Raw genomic sequence first — 16,481 nt, 5'->3', positions numbered from 1 at the left:
TATGCTGGGGAGAGGATGGCTTGCATCTGCTGAGTGTTTGTCTGTCAATATATCTTAAGAAAATGCCTGAAGTTTTGAAGTAGCTCTTCATCGCTGACATCAATAAGCTGTACGTTTTTAACTGTGAGCTTAATTAGGAATTTTCCATTTCAGTCATGGGTGAACGTCCTTCCTGGGGCGATGTGTGCTTGATGTGCCGTTGCTGGGTGAGGCTCCTTGGGCTGTGCCATGCAGGAGGTCTGGCTAGATCCTGAGATACATTCTTCTAGCCTCTAAGTCTGTGAAGCAGTGCTTGGCCTCTTGGTGTCCCACCTACAAAGCCCCCAAATGGGGACAGTTCCCATTTCAAAGATGGGAAAGTGAGGCAGAGGAGAAAATGAGCTATTTGTTGGTTGGTCTGGGTCCTGAATCTGCTGCAGTCTTTGCACCTCTTCTAGTGGAGTTTGCTTTTCACTGAAGTACGTGTGCATAGGAAGGAAATCCTGGATTCCCACAAAATGGTAGCGCTGGTTTCCTAGCCCTATATGGAAAGCAAACCTTTCCTGTTTGGGGTTTTCCTCTGTGGGGAATTCACAGTGGTTCTTTGGCTGGCTATTCAAAATACCTTTGGGATTTCCTCTTTGGAAAGTTCCCATCTTCCCACTTTGCAATCTTGCAGATCCAGTTCTCTCCTACTACAGTTTCACTGCTGCTTTTTAAATTGCCTCTGAGACTGAATCTGTTGGTCTGTCTGGTTAGTGCTCTCATTTCAGAGGTAACCTTATCTGATGAGAAAGGCCCCTGGTTTCTAAATTGTGCCATGAGGGAGACGTGGGGAAAGCAGAAAAATAAGAATTGGTTCTGCAATGACTGTTCGCTTCCTGCTTTCCCAGAGCTCAGAGTAAATGAGCTCTTGTTGTAATTCCTGCTGCCTGGCTTGTTCCGCACCAATTTCAGGACAGACAAGAGATGGCCCTTTCACCTGCTTCTGATTTCCCAAAGATGCTGCCGGTGGAAGCAGTCTGAGAGTGTTTTTTTCTCTTTAAATGGGAAGGGTGGGGCCTCCTCTTAGCTCCACGTGAAATTCTTCAAAGCAGAAAGCATTATCTCAGATGCAGCAGTGGAACAAATTCCATGTGATCAGAAAGCTGATCAACGGTATGCCTGCTTAATTGGGATACTTGCCAGAGATGAGATTTGGAGCAGAATGTTTAATAGCTCCAAACAATAGCTGAATGCCCAGACTTTTAAAAGTGCATTTTCACCAGAAAAAATATGTGTAAAATAGTGCTTAATGTAGCAACTTCTCATCATACTTCCTGAAATGGCATTGGATGTGTCCATTTATGAGCATATATCTTAACTTGCACCACTGCTGACATCCAGCAAGAACTAATCTCCCTGCTGAACTAATAGCCAGGACCCTGATAATGCCAGCTTAATGAAGGCTTGCTCTGAGAAGAATTGTCCCAGGTGTGCTGCCTGCTGCTCACAGAAACCTACCAGGTGTGAATTAATGTTGGGTTGCTAGCATGAAGCTGTTTCACTGAAGTCTCAGGTTTGCTCTGTGATGTTGCTGTTAACCATCCGTGCAAAGCTGAGAATCACGCAAATGTTTGATGCCCATCATGCAGTTTTAAACAGAATGCTTCATACAGCACTTCAAAACAAGTCAGGCGAGGACACAGAACAGTGTTTGCTCTGTATTTGTCTTAAGGGAGCCTTGAGGAGATGGTGTATGTACCAAGGAGGAGAGCTCTGTAGTAAAACGTCAACTTTCAAAAGGCCAAATTCACCTTAGTTGCTGGCTTGGGCTGAGCTGTGCTGGAAGCTTTCCAGGCTGGTTGTTCTGTCTCTGCTGAAGATGAAGTAGAAGTCTTGAAGGTGAATAGAGCTGGGCTCTGGCATCGGTATGGAAAGCCAGTTGAGTCAATGTTGAGTTTTGTTTCCCAGACACAGTCACTTCGAGTTGTTTGTGCACCAAAGCAAGGCTCCCAAAAAGCGATGCACCCTGGGCCTGATTCCCCACCCTCTCCATTGTGCTTTACCCCTTTGCAGCAATACGAGGCTGGCTTTTGGTGCTGGCCACGGAGCTGCTTGGGCACTGACTGCTGTATGGACCCAGCAGTGCCCTGCTGTGGTCGCAAGGCACTGCTGTGCTGGCAGTGTGTGAGCAGGTGGCTGGGTGAAGCAGTGCTGACACACCTGCCTCCACCATTGCTGCTGCCCTGGGAAGTTGTTTCTCTGAATTCTCTTTGCTTTCAAGCCCTTCATCTTTTCTTTCCTGTCAAGCACATTGTAGACTTTGCTCAGTCACCCGTGCTCCCAAACACAACCAGGCCAGCACTTAACCCAGCCTGCATTTCCATCCTGGTGCAGTAGGTCCCTGCTGCTGCCCCACGGTGCTGAGGAAGGAGATAAAGCACAGTGACATGGTTGGAATAAGTGAAGGAGACTGGAACTGGTATTTTGGGTGCATGCTTGTTCCATGCAGCAAAAATCTGATCCTCTGGATCCATAGTCAAAGGCACATTAGGAATGGGTAAACACAAGTATCTTTGCCCACCTGGGAGCTGGTATCCCTCAGAATCACTGCTGTGAGGTGTTCACACCAGACTTCTATGCAGCAGCAACTCAAAAGGGAGATGCTTTTTGAGCCAGGAGTGTCTTGGTAGTCTGACTGGGGGAACAAGCTGTGGTGCTAACAGCTGGGCTTTGACCAGTGGGGTTCACTGCAGCATGCTCAGCCTTCGTGCTAAAGGGATTGTCTTGCAGCAAGTCTCATGCAGTTGCACTGCACAGGAAGACAAGCTTTTGCTTTTTCTGAACAGTACCACTTGTGACTAATATTGATCAGTCCTCAGCCTTGTCAGTACAATATCTTTATCTTCTGTATTTCTATCACTAGTCTGTAATAAAAGCTACTGCTGTATTTTGTATGTTTCCTTGTGTAGTTTCTTAGCTGCTCCTGTCCTCCAGGCCAACAGCACCTCTGTATCCACACCGTCTCTCATTTTCAGGCTTTCTCTTTTTAGGTTCTGAGGTAACTCAGCATCAGCACTTCCTGCCCGAGGCAGCACTGGGCTGTGCTCAACAAAACACAGCCACTGCCCTGCTTTCCCCTGCACACCCACTCTGTGTTTCTGCTGCAGCTTCAGCATCATTTCTGTTAGGCAAATTGAATGCAACTTCTGGTTTGTTAACAAAATCAGCTGTTCCAGGTAATGTGTCACGGTGGTGACAAATAGCTCTGCCTTGGACAGTGCCTTCTCAGTGCTCACACTGTCACCCAACCACCCCTGTGCTCTGGATCTGGGAAATGCCCACACCTGATAAATGTCTGCTGCAGACAGAGCTGCCAAAGTTCTTGGCAGGCGTTCCTCCTTGAGATACGGTCTTACAAAAAGCCATTTGGGCTTTTTACATTCTTGCAAACATTTTAATAATCAGGAAACCTGTCTTGTGAGCCGCTGCTGGTTTGAGCCCCTCTGCCTCTATGCTGTGAGCGGTTTCCCTCTGCTCAGAAGTTAGTGGTAGTGTTTGCATATGTTAAGATTATTAAAAAACAGTCTGTGAGGAAACCTGTCCCTGCATTTGCTGAATATACAAGATCTCTAAGGGATGCAGCAAGTGAAAGTGGTGTTTTCCATTAGGTTGTTTTGCCCCAGAGCATACCAGTCTTCGTTGCAGATAGCAGGTTCCTAATTCTGACATGCTTGAATTTTCCAGGGAAAAGTATCATCTAGGTTTCCAGAGACAGATCTGGTAGAGTTGTTCCCTAATTCTGCTGCAGCTGGCCCTTGTGTTCCTAGGGGCTTCCCTCTGTCCTCAGCCAGCTTGGGGACCTGTAGTTTGCACACCTGCCTGCTCTGAAGGAGATCATCTGTGCTCCCAGTGATTAAAAGCAGCCTATTACACAGGCCTTTTTGAACCTTCTTAATACTATCCAAGTTGGCTGCTGCCTGTATTGTAGCAATGCACTTCAGATCTCGCAGTGCTCCATCAGCAGGGAGGCTGGTGGATGTGCTGGTGGTGCCTGACAGCTCAAGGAGCCTGGGGCTGTCCCAGCATGCCAGCCTCCTCCATTGCACACATTGTGTTTGTGGCTGTCTGTCCCAGGCTCTTTACTCCTCCAAGGTGATCTGCTCAATTTAAACTGAGTACGAAATGAGAGTGGCAGTTTGCAGCTTCTGATAATCCTTAAAGCAAGCCACATGTTTTTGCTGTTCCCGCAGAGGCAGAGCTTTTGTCCTGCTGTTCAAGAGCTTGGCCACAGTGCTTCATTAGCAGTAACGACTTCAGAGATTTGGAATTGCATTGTTGGGTTTTGCATCAAAACTTGACCTTACCAGCCCTCTGTCCAGAGCCCACAGCATGTTTGCCTGTCCGCTGATAAGAAGGCTTTTTGTTAGAGTGTGCAGTCAAAATACTGGTCTCTCCAACAAATCTCCTGGCCAGATGCAATCACAAGAGGTGGATGGGAGGCACCCTGAGGAAAGTGCTGTTTGGAGTAGAAATTACAGTTGTGTTCTGGCTGTGAGGAAGAAACTTGCTTGTATTCCCTTGGGACAGGCCTGGCACGGGGGACCTGCACAGATGTAAAGGGAGGGAAGATTTGGCTGGCACTGTCTTTATTACTGGTACTGATGCATGAGCCAGACTGGATTTCCCAAACCAAGACAGACAGTCAGGGCTGGCAGTGAGCACAGCCCATCTTTTTCCCTCATCAGCCACAGTAAATACAGAGCTCCCCGATGCCAGCTTGCAAAGGAGTAGTTTTCAGTGCATTTGATATGCTTCAGACTTGAAAACAGCGCTTTGAGGTTTAATGCCTTGAGTGAGGTCTGCTTGTTCTTTGGTTCTTCGTCTAGGTTTTCGTACAGCCGTCCTCCAGCTAAGCTTTGCCTCCGCTCTCATGAGTTTCCTGGAAGCAGGAGCCTTGGGCTGGGTTCAGACTCTTCTGTAAATCCAAGTTTTCTGGGAAGAGCTGCTGACAGCTGTGGCCTGAGGAGGGCTGGGATGTAGCATGTGGGTCTCCCAGTGGCCGTGCCTGCATGAACCCTGTGTTTCTACTTGCTGCCCCCGGGCAGGGTGTGGAGCAGAGCTGTAGCTTTCAGTCAGCAGCATCAGGTAGTGCTGTTCAGGCAGGAGGAATAAATGGTTATGAAACCTTGGGAATGCTGCAGCAGATGGCAGGCAGGGCATGGAGATTTGTGGATGACTAGTGCCAGCTAGAAAGCAAAAGCCATCCTGCTCCTTCATGCGTCCCTCTGCAGGTCCCAGAACCAAGAAGATATTGCACTCTCGACTCCTCTTCAGGGACATCCTTCATTTGCTTTAGATCAGACTCCTGTTCGTTAGCTGGTTCTGCTTGCTCCCACTGAGGAAAAGAGACCACTCTTGGTAGTATGGCCTTGGAGACAGGGACAGTGTTTCACAGTGCAGGACCTGTTTCCCAGTTGTATGCTGGCATACAATCTCTTCAGGAACATTTCAAATACACTCCTACAGGTTTTGGTCAGTTCATCCAGTGTGAGGTATTGCAAAACCCCAGCCTTTCTCCACAAGTTCTTCAGCATCTTCTACTGGGGCTGTGGGAGGAGTGCCTCTCCAACCATCCTTGCTGCTCTGCTGGGATAACTGGGACTCCTGTTGTACTAGGTGCTGAAATACGTTGGATAGATTTGCCCACGTATTTGTGCATGCCACACATACTGCAATGTTGGAGCTATTGTGGACGCGTAAAAGAAGTGCTGGCAACATGTGTCAGGCCTCGGCACAGCCCTGTAAAGACTGTCCAGGCTGAAGAAGCTCCTTAAAATAGAATTAACAGTTTGAACGATGACAGAAGTTCAGCAGATGTCACTGTAATTACTGGTACTCGTACAGAAAAAAACAGTCTTAATGGATGCTGCCCTCTCACTGAAGTGTTCAGGGAGTCACACAATGTTTGAAGATCCTTAAAGAGCTTTTCTAGCAGCAAAAGGTGTAACATGTCCGTGAGCCAGCGAGTAGTGAAAGAGAGAACAAAATGATTTAATAAAGGGCTATGGACTGAAGGATCTCTGGGTTTAATAGTCAAAATCTCCTATCAGCTGAAGCGGGGTTTGGATCAGGCTCGAAAGAAGGAAAATTGGAAATCCCTCTTAGAGGATTATTTGGTTCACTGCACTTAAAGTACCAAAGTCCACTGATTCAACAGGCTGCGTCTTGTCATTGTGGAGGAGAAAGTATATGCTGGAAGTGGCCTGTCATCCCCTTTCCCATCCGCTCAGGTGCTGTTACTATCCCTCTGACCCCAAGAAGAGGGCATCATTAAGCTGTGAAGATAGGTTAGGACAGCTTAGCTGTTGTTGCTGTGGGCTGCTTTATTCCAGATCACAGCTAGCAGGGTGTTTCCTAGTATATCAGATTACTGGGGTGAGGATGCTGTCAAGAAACAAACTATTCACGTGCAGTTTCTTACAGAAAGCCATGAGATTTGAAGTACAAAAATAAAAGCAAGGAAGGGGTGATGTGAGTGGCCGAAGAACTGCCTAAGGGCTCTTTGTAAGCACACTTGTGTTTCTTGCTGAGCAGAGGCTCTAGCTGCTGAGGGCAGTGTCATTTGTGCCAGCAAATGTGAGCAAGCTTTAACTGTAACCCAGAGTTTCCAGCGGAACAGGTGACAGAAGGAAAAATAAAAAGGGCTGCAAGTCACAGGTTACTTTCCCTGGGGGCTTGTCAAGCTACTGTTACAGGAGTAGAACTGCTTCTTTGCAGGCTTTGGCCATCTGGGATGGAAGAGGGGTGTTTAACACCATCTGGGTGCTTTAAAGTTTCACAGACTCTCTGATTAGGGGCTGTTCTTAGGCTTAGCATTCTATCCCTACTTAGGAGTTCAGTTTAGGAGTTTGCTTATCCAGAAGAAATGAAATTCTAATGGACAGTAGCTGCTGAAGAAGTTCAGGCAGGGGAAGCTGGTCGGCCCACCTGTGTTCTTCACCGCTCTTCCTGCAGGGCCTGCCTAAGGCAATTCAGGTTTCAAAAGCAGTCCAGGTCTTTGTGGTCTGCTCTTCTGTCCCTCCTGGGAACATCACTCCTCACAGGATGGACAGGGTCCTGAGTGTGATACTGGCCCACCTGAACATCATCTGGCACACTCTGTCCATGTCTCTTTCAAGCCAGAGAGCTGCTCTTGCAAATCTGTGAGGTCTAGCATATTGTGTTACTAGGTGTCGTCTCCATTCCCATGGAACACAGGCTCAGGGTGTTTCTGCAAAATGGCTTTTCCCTGGAGGACGTTGACAGTCCTAAACAAATTCCTCAGTGTGCAGAATGCTAGACCTTGAAGGGCACCAGAGCAGAAATGCTTCTCATGACTCTAAATCATCCAATTTGTCTGCCCGAGCCAGACTATCCATAGTAACATGAAGCTCAGTGCAAGTTGGTAGTAAATTCAAGCTAACTGTGGTACATGCTTCTAGATCCTGAAGCTTCCATTTACCTTGAAGTCTCTGTACAGCATTGCAGTGTAGACACACAAAAGCTGAGGCATTTCTCTGGGAGTGAGAAGTCTGTTTAATTTGGACCTGCCTTAATTGCTGGCATGAAATCCTTAATTGTGTCATTAAACTATAAAGATCATCAATATACTTTGATCTGACAAATAAAGATGCCTTATGTTCAGGATGAGTCATGAATTTGTGACTCAGGAGAAACGAATGGATCACAAGTAAATGGCAATAAATGAATAGATTGAAGAGCACAGCGTTTTAATGTTGCTTATCGATTTGCTTAAAAGGATTGAAGTGCTGTAAGGCTTTGACTGGGTAATCCAAGACAGGGCTCTTTAACTAATATTTTGTTTCTCCTTTTTCTATGCACAGACAACATTTCCTGTGACTCCATCGCTTGCAACAAGCCCCACAATGGCTTTTAGTCCCTACCTGAGTCACGTTTCTCCTGGGATGGGCTTGGTTCCTGCGGAGCTTTTACCAAATACTCCTGTCCTGGTTTCTGGAAATCCAACTGTTACGGTACCAGGAAGCTCTGCTGGGCAGAAACTGATGCGTACAGATAAACTGGAGGTATTTGGATGTCTGTTTTCATACTGCTAAAGGGAATGAACAAGGTGCATTGGCCCAACTGCTGCACTCTGCCACAATGACCTGATGCAGTGCAGTGCAAAGTTGCAGTTCTGTCACAGGGCTGCTGCTCTCTGCTGGAGCAGGCTCACGTGGGGACTGATCCCGAGTGCTTTGAAATCACTGGAAATAAAAAATAAATAAAAGCAAGCAGATAGTTTGCCCTTTCACCAAGTTGAGTGAGAGATGTTTTGAAATGAGAACAGTAGGGTGGAAGGAACAGACACTTCTCTTGTTTTGAGATAAGCTTGCTAAGTTCTTACAGAAGGCAGCAAGCCTTAGACTGTTGGGGCTGCTGAGTGTGAGGCATTGGAAAAACATTCCCCCACCAGGATTGCTATGGCACTTTGCTGGGCATGCTGGGACCTGGCATTCAAGCAACTGTAAATGCCTTTCAGACCCTTAGTAGAAGCCCTGCAGGAAATAAGGGCTGAGGACTTGAATTCAGAGACTCCTGCAGGTGTAAATTATAACACTAGAAGACAGTGGAAAAGGGTATAATTTGAAAACAGATTGTTTTGTGTTACGTGCTTCTTACAGCTTTGCTGATTGCTTCCATTCTCACGTGATGTCTTACCTTTCCCAGCACACAGTCTGATAGTGTATGTGATTTACACTACTGGCTATGGGCATAATAATTTGTCTTAGTTCCTTCATACCTTCAGACAAGGAAGCACCATTTTGTGAAACTTTTTTTTCTGCTTTTGATGCTTCAGTGCTCGTAACGTATGAGGAGCTGCAAGATATTTTTAAAGCCAGCAGTTTGGGCAACACCTTAGAATGGATGGCAGTGTAATTAAATGCACTGTCATGTAACCCTAAGGTCAGAGGTTTATTATGGAGGGCAGTGAGACTATTTGCATGAAAGAGGCTCCTCGTATTTAAGAATAAGAACCTGTTGTGAATACTGCAGCTTGCAATGTTGAGAATTAAAAGTCCTACCCAGGAGTGTGCTCCATAAAAGATGCATAATCCTTCTGAGACACAAATGGCAAAATTATTAAAATCTGAGCTTTAGAGACAGGGGAAGGATACTGAGATCTATACATATTGGCAAAATACCATTGACTTACTAGATTTGGGATTCAGGTCACTTTCCATTTCACACAAATTCTGTGCTTTACTTGCACTTGCATTACTTTGGTAATTGGCCTTGGTAACACTGGGCTTCCCTCATCCTGAGCCAGCTGTGAGTAGCACCAGTTGCCCTGTGACTGCATAAGTGGTGCCCAAGTTAAGCATGGGTTTAGAATATGCGTGTTACTTAATGTAGTCACCCAAATTCATGTGCTGTGTTGAAAATATTGAAGAGTAGCAAGATGTCTTTTTCAACAACGTGACTTTCTTTTAAGGTTTGTCGAGAGTTTCAGCGTGGAAATTGCACACGTGGTGAGAACGACTGCCGCTATGCTCACCCTATAGATATTGCGATGATAGACACAAATGAAAATACTGTTACAGTCTGCATGGATTACATCAAAGGTCGATGCTCTAGGGAGAAATGCAAGTACTTTCATCCCCCTGCACACCTGCAAGCCAAAATCAAGGCAGCTCAACATCAGGTGAACCAGACAGCTGCAGCTGCAATGGTAAGTAGAGCTCTTATCAAGTTGTATTTCAATTACTAAGAGATTTCATTTGTGTCATGTGTGTCATTTGTGGAAAAGTGGATTATTTTGTAAATGGTTGATTAGAGAGCTGAGAGCATGTGCAGTGTGAATCCCACCTCTCCATCCTTTGTATGCACGTGCTGTAGCATGAAGCACTGAGTGATGCAGTGCAGCTCAGCAGTTAGGGACGCAGTGGCAAACCTTGTTACTTTCTGACACAACATCACGAGGTGACATGCATCATGAAAGCAAGCTCAGCTGCACACAAAACAAACACCTTCCTTGCAAAGTCACAGGTGTCAGTTTAGCTTCTTCAGCACATGATGAAAGAATGCTCATCTCATAATACATTCTTTACAGGGAAAACCCGGATCCTTGAAGTCAGTAGCAAAATTTCCACTTATTTCAGAGCAAACAAGACATCAGTTGTTCTAGTCTAGCAAACAGAGGAGGCTCATGCCTGTTACCTTTGTCAAGGCTTAGTGAAATGACAATTCTCCAGTCAAGGATGGCTTCTGACCTTTTTGATTCTCTGGTAGGGATGGACCCTCTTGCACTTTAATTTGTAGTGTGACTTCTGATACCTAGAATTACGAAAACAACTCATGGGAGACTTAGCAGGATGGATCAGATTCCTAGATGGAGTAAATGTTTATTATTCTATTGACTGCACTTTAATGGCATCTATGTATTCTAGTTGGAAATTTGCATCTGACACTGTGTTATGAAAATCTGATTGTAGTGTTAAAATTGTCCAGAGTGGGGACAATATTGTCATGATAAATATTTCTTGTGCCCTCGTGGCAAAGATGGCCAACAGCATCCTGGGCTGCATTAGGAAGAGCAGTGTCAGCAAATCAGGGGAGGTGGATGCTTCTCTTCTGAATTCTGCTGAGGCCACAGCTGGAGTGCTGTGTCAGTGCTGGGCTCCCCGGTGCCAGACAGACGTGGATGTACTGGAGTGAATCCAGCAAAGGGCTGTTTAGATGATGAAGAGCTTGGAGCATCTGACACACAGTGAAATTGAGGCTGAGAGAGCTGGGACTGTTCTGCCTGAGGAAAAAGAGACCCAGGGGGATTGTACCCATATGTAAGATGTATAAATTCCTGATGGGGAAGTAAAGAAGATAGAGGCAGACAGTGCTCAGTGAAAGGACAAGAGGCAGTGGGCACAATTTGAAGTACAGGAAAAAAAAAACTTCAACTGTGAGGGTTTTCAATGACCAGAATAGGTCACTCTGTCCTTGGAGATACTCAGAACCTGTCTGGATGCAGTCCTGAGCGAGGCATTCTGGCTGACCCTGCTTTGAGCTGGTGGTTGGTCCTCCCAACCTCTTCTCTTCTGTGATTACTTGAATAACTAATCTTAAGAAGGTTCGTGCCCCCTATATGATTTAGCAGTAAGGCTACTAAAAGTGTTCTGAATAAGACAGTAAATGAGGTTGGGTTTCATTCATGGCAAAAAAAAAAAACACAAAAAAAAAGGAAGGATTACAGAAATTAAACAGCTGCCTTCCTGGCAACATCAGTGATACCTGGAACGTAATTTGAAGAACCGATTTATGCTGCAATATTTCTCTGTCCTGCATGGTTTATGTGCTGTATTTCTTACTGTTTGTAGTATGTTGAAACAACAGCCAAGGTCTGTTGAAAAAGGACCTTCTGACATGAAACCCTTGTGTTTTTTGCAATTGCCACTTTGCTTTTTCACTAATTATCCAGGACACTGCTACTTAACCAAAGCCAATACATGTTTTATTCATGCTGCTGGCTTCTCTTAAAAACATAATTAACCTTATTTGTATGCTGTTAACTAGAACCTTTAAAATATTTATTGATGGCTTGTTGCATCACCCTTGCCACCAAAACTGCTTACATTATTCATTGACTTTTCAAGGTTTGATGCATTTACTATATACCTGTTGAGGATTAAGATCTTATTCAAGGGAAAACTGGTACCCAGTCTCCTTAGATAAAAACAAACAAAGAAAAGAAACCATGCCAGACAAATGGGTGTAACAAGTCCTCCTAAAAACAGATCTGGACTGATTTCAAATCCAGATTCAGCAGACGTTTCTGAAGGACACATCCTGCAGTGACTTGACACACACGAGCAGTAGCTTCACTCACAGCTGCTTGGCTGCAGTCTGTGCAGCGCAGCTGAGCGAACTGGTTCAGGCTCAGTCCCTGCTTTGGGATCACACTTCTGTAGTGCTTGAGCATGCTTTACCTCTTCTTGCCACCAGCCCTCCCGCTGACCTGTGTGCAGAGCTGCAGGGTTGGGGCTGGTGCCCCGTGCCCATCTGCCTGCAGCTAATCCCTGAGCTGCTGTGACAGTACTCTAGTGCACACACTACTGATACTTCTTTAATTTTGAAGCGTACTGAGGCTAAATAGCTGACTAGCCACTAAGCCAGGTAGTTACCTAGGCACCCCATGTTCTGCATGCCTCGTCTTTTTAATATAATGTATAATGCATTCATTTTATTTTTTTTTTCTCTTCGCCTCCCCAAAACACTTCTCTCTTGACACACCTCTGCTCGCTGTTTTGTTACTGTGCTTGACCCCCCCCCTCCCTGGCCCATTGCCATCATGTGCTCGCTGCCTGCTAATTAAGACTCAACCAGCTGTCAGATCACTGAAGCGACCGCTGGAGGCAACCTTTGACCTGGTACTTGGACCTTTCACCTTCTTGCTTTGCACGTAACCATCTGCATGAAAGCCTTCCTCACTTGTCTGTCGTGTTAGTGCCTGGGAGACTGCCCATCCCACCAGAAATGTTGGTGTCCCTTCAGACATGCCATCCCGCATCCCCACGCCACCCGTTAACCTGCTGAGCTTTTCCTCTTGAAGCTGTGTTTTGGAAGTGCTCGGTATTCCTGGGGGCTTTTCTGTTGCAGCTTGGGGTTTTCAGGTGGTTTTCCAACTGCAGCAGCAGCCTGCCTATTCGTGATACACTAGGTCAGAAGCCTGCTAAGACAATTCCCTCCCATTCACCTCCATGCTAGGGATTGACTACATCCTGAAAATATCTCGTGTCCCTCAGCTGTAAGGAGAAAGGGAACAGTGGACACGAGGATTGTTGCTCCCCATTCCCAGTGTTGGGAAGCAGAAGTGTCAGTGGGATGAATACTCCCTCCAGTGCCAGTGAATGTATGGTCAGGCCAGAGAGGCTGCTTTTCCCAGAATGAGGATATTTCTTTAAGCTCTGTTGGGGCAAATTTAAATGAAAAAAGACAATTGCATTGAGTTTGGCCAGAGGCGAAGCACCTGGGGCAACTCGGCAGGACTGGTGTTGTTGTGTGTTGTTTTTTGTTGTTTTTTGTTGTTTTTTAAGTAGTCCACAGGCTTTCCTGTTGGAGCTTGAGGAAGCATGAGGAAGTCATGTTAGGGACCAGCTTCCACCAGCAGGCTGGAATTATACCCTGCCTGACACCAAATGACTGACACAACAGTGCCTGACACAGTAGCCTCCCGTGCTCACTGCTGGTACAGCACAGCCCCAAAGCCACCCCTCTGAGAAGACTCCATCTGGCTGATGTTGGGAAAATTCTGTAGCTCTCCTACCCTTCTGACCTTCTCAATGAACAAAACCTGATCAGATAAGTGACTTTGAATAGTCTTCCTGCCTTGGAACATCTGAATGCTTTCAGCCACGTTGTTGGAATATGTCACCTCCTCTGAACCTTTTGTGGAGGCTGTGCTGGAGAACAATTTATGGTACTGATAAGAGCATACGTAGTCTTCAGAGGAAACTGCTTGTATTGACTCTGCTGCTTGCCAGGGAATGGGTGCAACCTCTGCCCTCTTTCAAAGCATTCTGTGTGTTGTGACTTGGGCTGAAGCAGCAAGTCAGATACAGACCCAGGCCCTCCAGGCTAAGTGCAGAGGTGGGAAAGTGTGATCTGCTCCCAGGAGATACAGATCAGAAGGGAACTTGGATGAGCAATTAAATTGTTTGTTGTAAAGATTTAATCCAGTTCCTGCCTTGCAAAAAATATGTTATTAACCTGCACGTGGGAAATCTTGACTTAGGCATGCATTGCATTTTTGTCTGTCATTCATGGCAAAGGATTTATTTCTATGCCATGCAGAGAAGGCACTGAAATCTTTATGTTCAGATGCTCCAATTCTAGCAGGAATGTCGCTTTCCCAGCCCAAAAATAATCGACTGCCTGGCATTTTTTTAGTGGGAATTGTTCACTGGGATCAGTGTGGGCTATCACATGGGTACTAAGGAGAAGAAATTAACAGTCACTGGTGCACATGGTATGATCCTGTTGCAAGGGTTGCTTACCCCTGTGCACATAGGCAGAAGAGTCAGAAAAGGCTACTCTCAAAGGTTACTGCTACTTCTGTCATGACTGAAGTTTGTCCAGAGGGAAAAGGCAGGATGAGGTAAAGTTATGAAGTTCTGTACTGCACTGATCTAGCTCCTGCCCTGCAGGAGGAAGGCACTGCTATAGAATTCAGCAAGTTCAAAAAGTGTTGAGGAGCCTCTTACTGCCTTTTGTAGGTGCTACAGGACACACCTGGGGAATTCCTTTGGAACCAGGACATGGTACAAGGCAGAAATGTATCCCCACAAGCTGTTACAATTTCTGCATAATGGTCCCGAGACCATTAAAGAAACGCTGTCCCGTTTCACGTGCAACACAGTTGTTTGCTGCAGTGTCGAGATTTGGTTAGAATTTCTCTTTGCATCCAAACAGCATTGCTTTGTGCTATACTTCATCCGTAGGGATTGCCACATTTTGCTTGGAAGCCAAAAGTAATTCCTAACCCCAAGCACTCTGGCTTTGTAGCAAACCTGGGGAATGTGTCAAACAGCAGGGCAAATGCAGAGCCATCTCTCGCCCATCCTCATCAATCTCAGTACTGGCCAAGCCAAGGATTAGGTAGGTTAGATATCAAGGATGTGACAGTTTGGCAGCTGGAGTTTGTCTGCAGGGCGTGCTGTGGCATGGATAGAATGGGAACAGGTGACCAGAAGACTGTGTCCAAACAGAGCCGGACAGAGATGGGCACTGCCTCCTGTACTACAAAGCTGGCCTCCAGGCTGCACTGCAGGCACTGCAGTGTGCTCGCTTCTCTAGAAGACTGTGGAAATGTTGCATATGCTGGGGCTTCTCCAACCCAGCTGATGTGTTTGCATTTCCCAGAGGTGCTGTTCAGGCAAAAGAAATGGGATTGCCATAGCTCCTTTCTCTCCCATGCGCCCGAGGGCTCTAAAGGTAGGAGAAATGGTGATATTAGAGGTTTGGAGGTTGGACCGTTGTGCTTTAACATCCCTTGGGCCTGTTGGTGTTTGTATGCTCCCTTAGACTGCAACAGTTGCAGTGGGCTCAGGAATTGTCCCTTGTGTAGAGAGCCAGGACATCGTAGTGAAGTCTCAAAGCCTTCATCTGTTCTGCTTTTGGCACTGCCATTATGGGATAATGGACTTTCGGGGGAAGTGACAGCCTTTGGCCAAGAAGTAAGGAGTCAAAAGTCCATTACATGCTTGGCACAGTTGCTTTGCTATAATTAGCAATTTTTATTTTTTTCTGAGGCAGATTTTGGAAGCAACTGAAAAAGTGTGTTTTGCAATCAGGCACAGTAAGGAGCGTGAATTTAAGCAGCAAGTTAGCTACTGTAGATCTGTAAAACACCTCCGATGTGAGTGGAGCTACTCCAGTCTCTACAAGCTACAAATCTGTTCTGTACCGGAGGAACATTTATGGAACTATCATTAAATAGACAAGATGTAGATACAGATTTAGCATAGATACCAGTGGAGGCTATTCTAAAAATGGAAACGCTTTTATCTTCACCTGAAAGACCTCATCCTAAAATGGAGATCTTAAGCAAGAGATTTTGGTATCTGAGAGTGTTGGCTCATGTTTGACTGCTGTCCCTTGGTACTAGCCAGAAGAAATCTGGAAAGATATCATGAAGTCCTAATGCTGGCACTGGCTGTCTGCTAACATTAGCAGAGGATGTGTGCATGTCTGAGGGTAGTTTTGCAAATGCAATTTCTTCTTCTAATTTTTGTGTTTTTTTTAATAATATTAAAGCCATCCGAAAACCACTATGTGAGTAACAGTAGGTTGGAGTAATATTTTGCCTGAAAGTATTTTGCTTAACATTTCTCAGATGAGCAGTCTCCTATAGCAAATTAAATTTGAAGTGCAACCCATTTCTAAATGGTGACAAACTGTTGCAAGCTTTAGGTTGTATTCTGTTGTGTGTTGATTTTCATGACACTTTAAATTCTCTTTTCTTGTGTCCTTTCTTACAAGTACTGTGTGTTTGTAGCCTTAATCCTTCATTAGCTAAGCCTCCTCCATTACCCATCCTTCACTGTCATTTATTCGAACAAACAAAAGTACTAACCCTGTTTTTCAGCCATTGCTTTGCTACATGATATAGAACACAACTAGGCAGAAATGACCTGATTCTGCATGACTTCCACGTGCGTAAAGCTCACTGACGTCAATGGGAGTGTTACGTGCAAAAGGACTGCAGGGCATAATTAAAAAGGACCCTTTTCTATCACAATGTGGAAAAAAAATGTGGTTTCTGCTTGGGTACAATGAAAAGCTGTAAATCATTAGGCACATTCCTGTTTCTTAAGAACCTGACATACTACTTTGCTGTTGAGACATGCTTTGTAAATAATGAGTACCTTACTGAGAGAAGTTTCTGAGTCCAGTTAATGCTTTTTACCAAGTCTTGTCATGAAACAAGTTTGATGGGCTGGAAGAAGCACTGTGGTGTGATGGGA

At 45.5% G+C, this 16,481-nt stretch overlaps 1 protein-coding gene across 7 annotated transcripts in view; it reads left to right on the top strand.

Annotated features, from left to right (window-relative positions):
* The window catches only part of MBNL3 (muscleblind like splicing regulator 3), a 63,698-nt gene that overhangs the window by 30,744 nt on the left and 16,473 nt on the right, over positions 1-16,481 (top strand). For all 7 annotated transcript variants that reach the window (XR_002117620.2, XR_794423.3, XM_031554644.1 and 4 more), the window contains exons 3-4: positions 7,848-8,048; positions 9,458-9,694. Coding sequence is in view for 5 of the 7 variants with exons in the window: in XM_031554644.1 (XP_031410504.1) it covers positions 7,848-8,048; positions 9,458-9,694 (438 nt within the window). In the remaining 2 variants the exon portion in view is untranslated. The remainder of the gene's footprint in view (positions 1-7,847; positions 8,049-9,457; positions 9,695-16,481) is intronic.

Source organism: Meleagris gallopavo, chromosome 9 (assembly GCF_000146605.3).
Source record: "Meleagris gallopavo isolate NT-WF06-2002-E0010 breed Aviagen turkey brand Nicholas breeding stock chromosome 9, Turkey_5.1, whole genome shotgun sequence".
Taxonomy (NCBI): domain Eukaryota; kingdom Metazoa; phylum Chordata; class Aves; order Galliformes; family Phasianidae; genus Meleagris; species Meleagris gallopavo.
The sequence above is the reverse complement of the archived record's forward strand: the minus strand, read 5'-3'. Positions and strand labels throughout refer to the sequence as shown.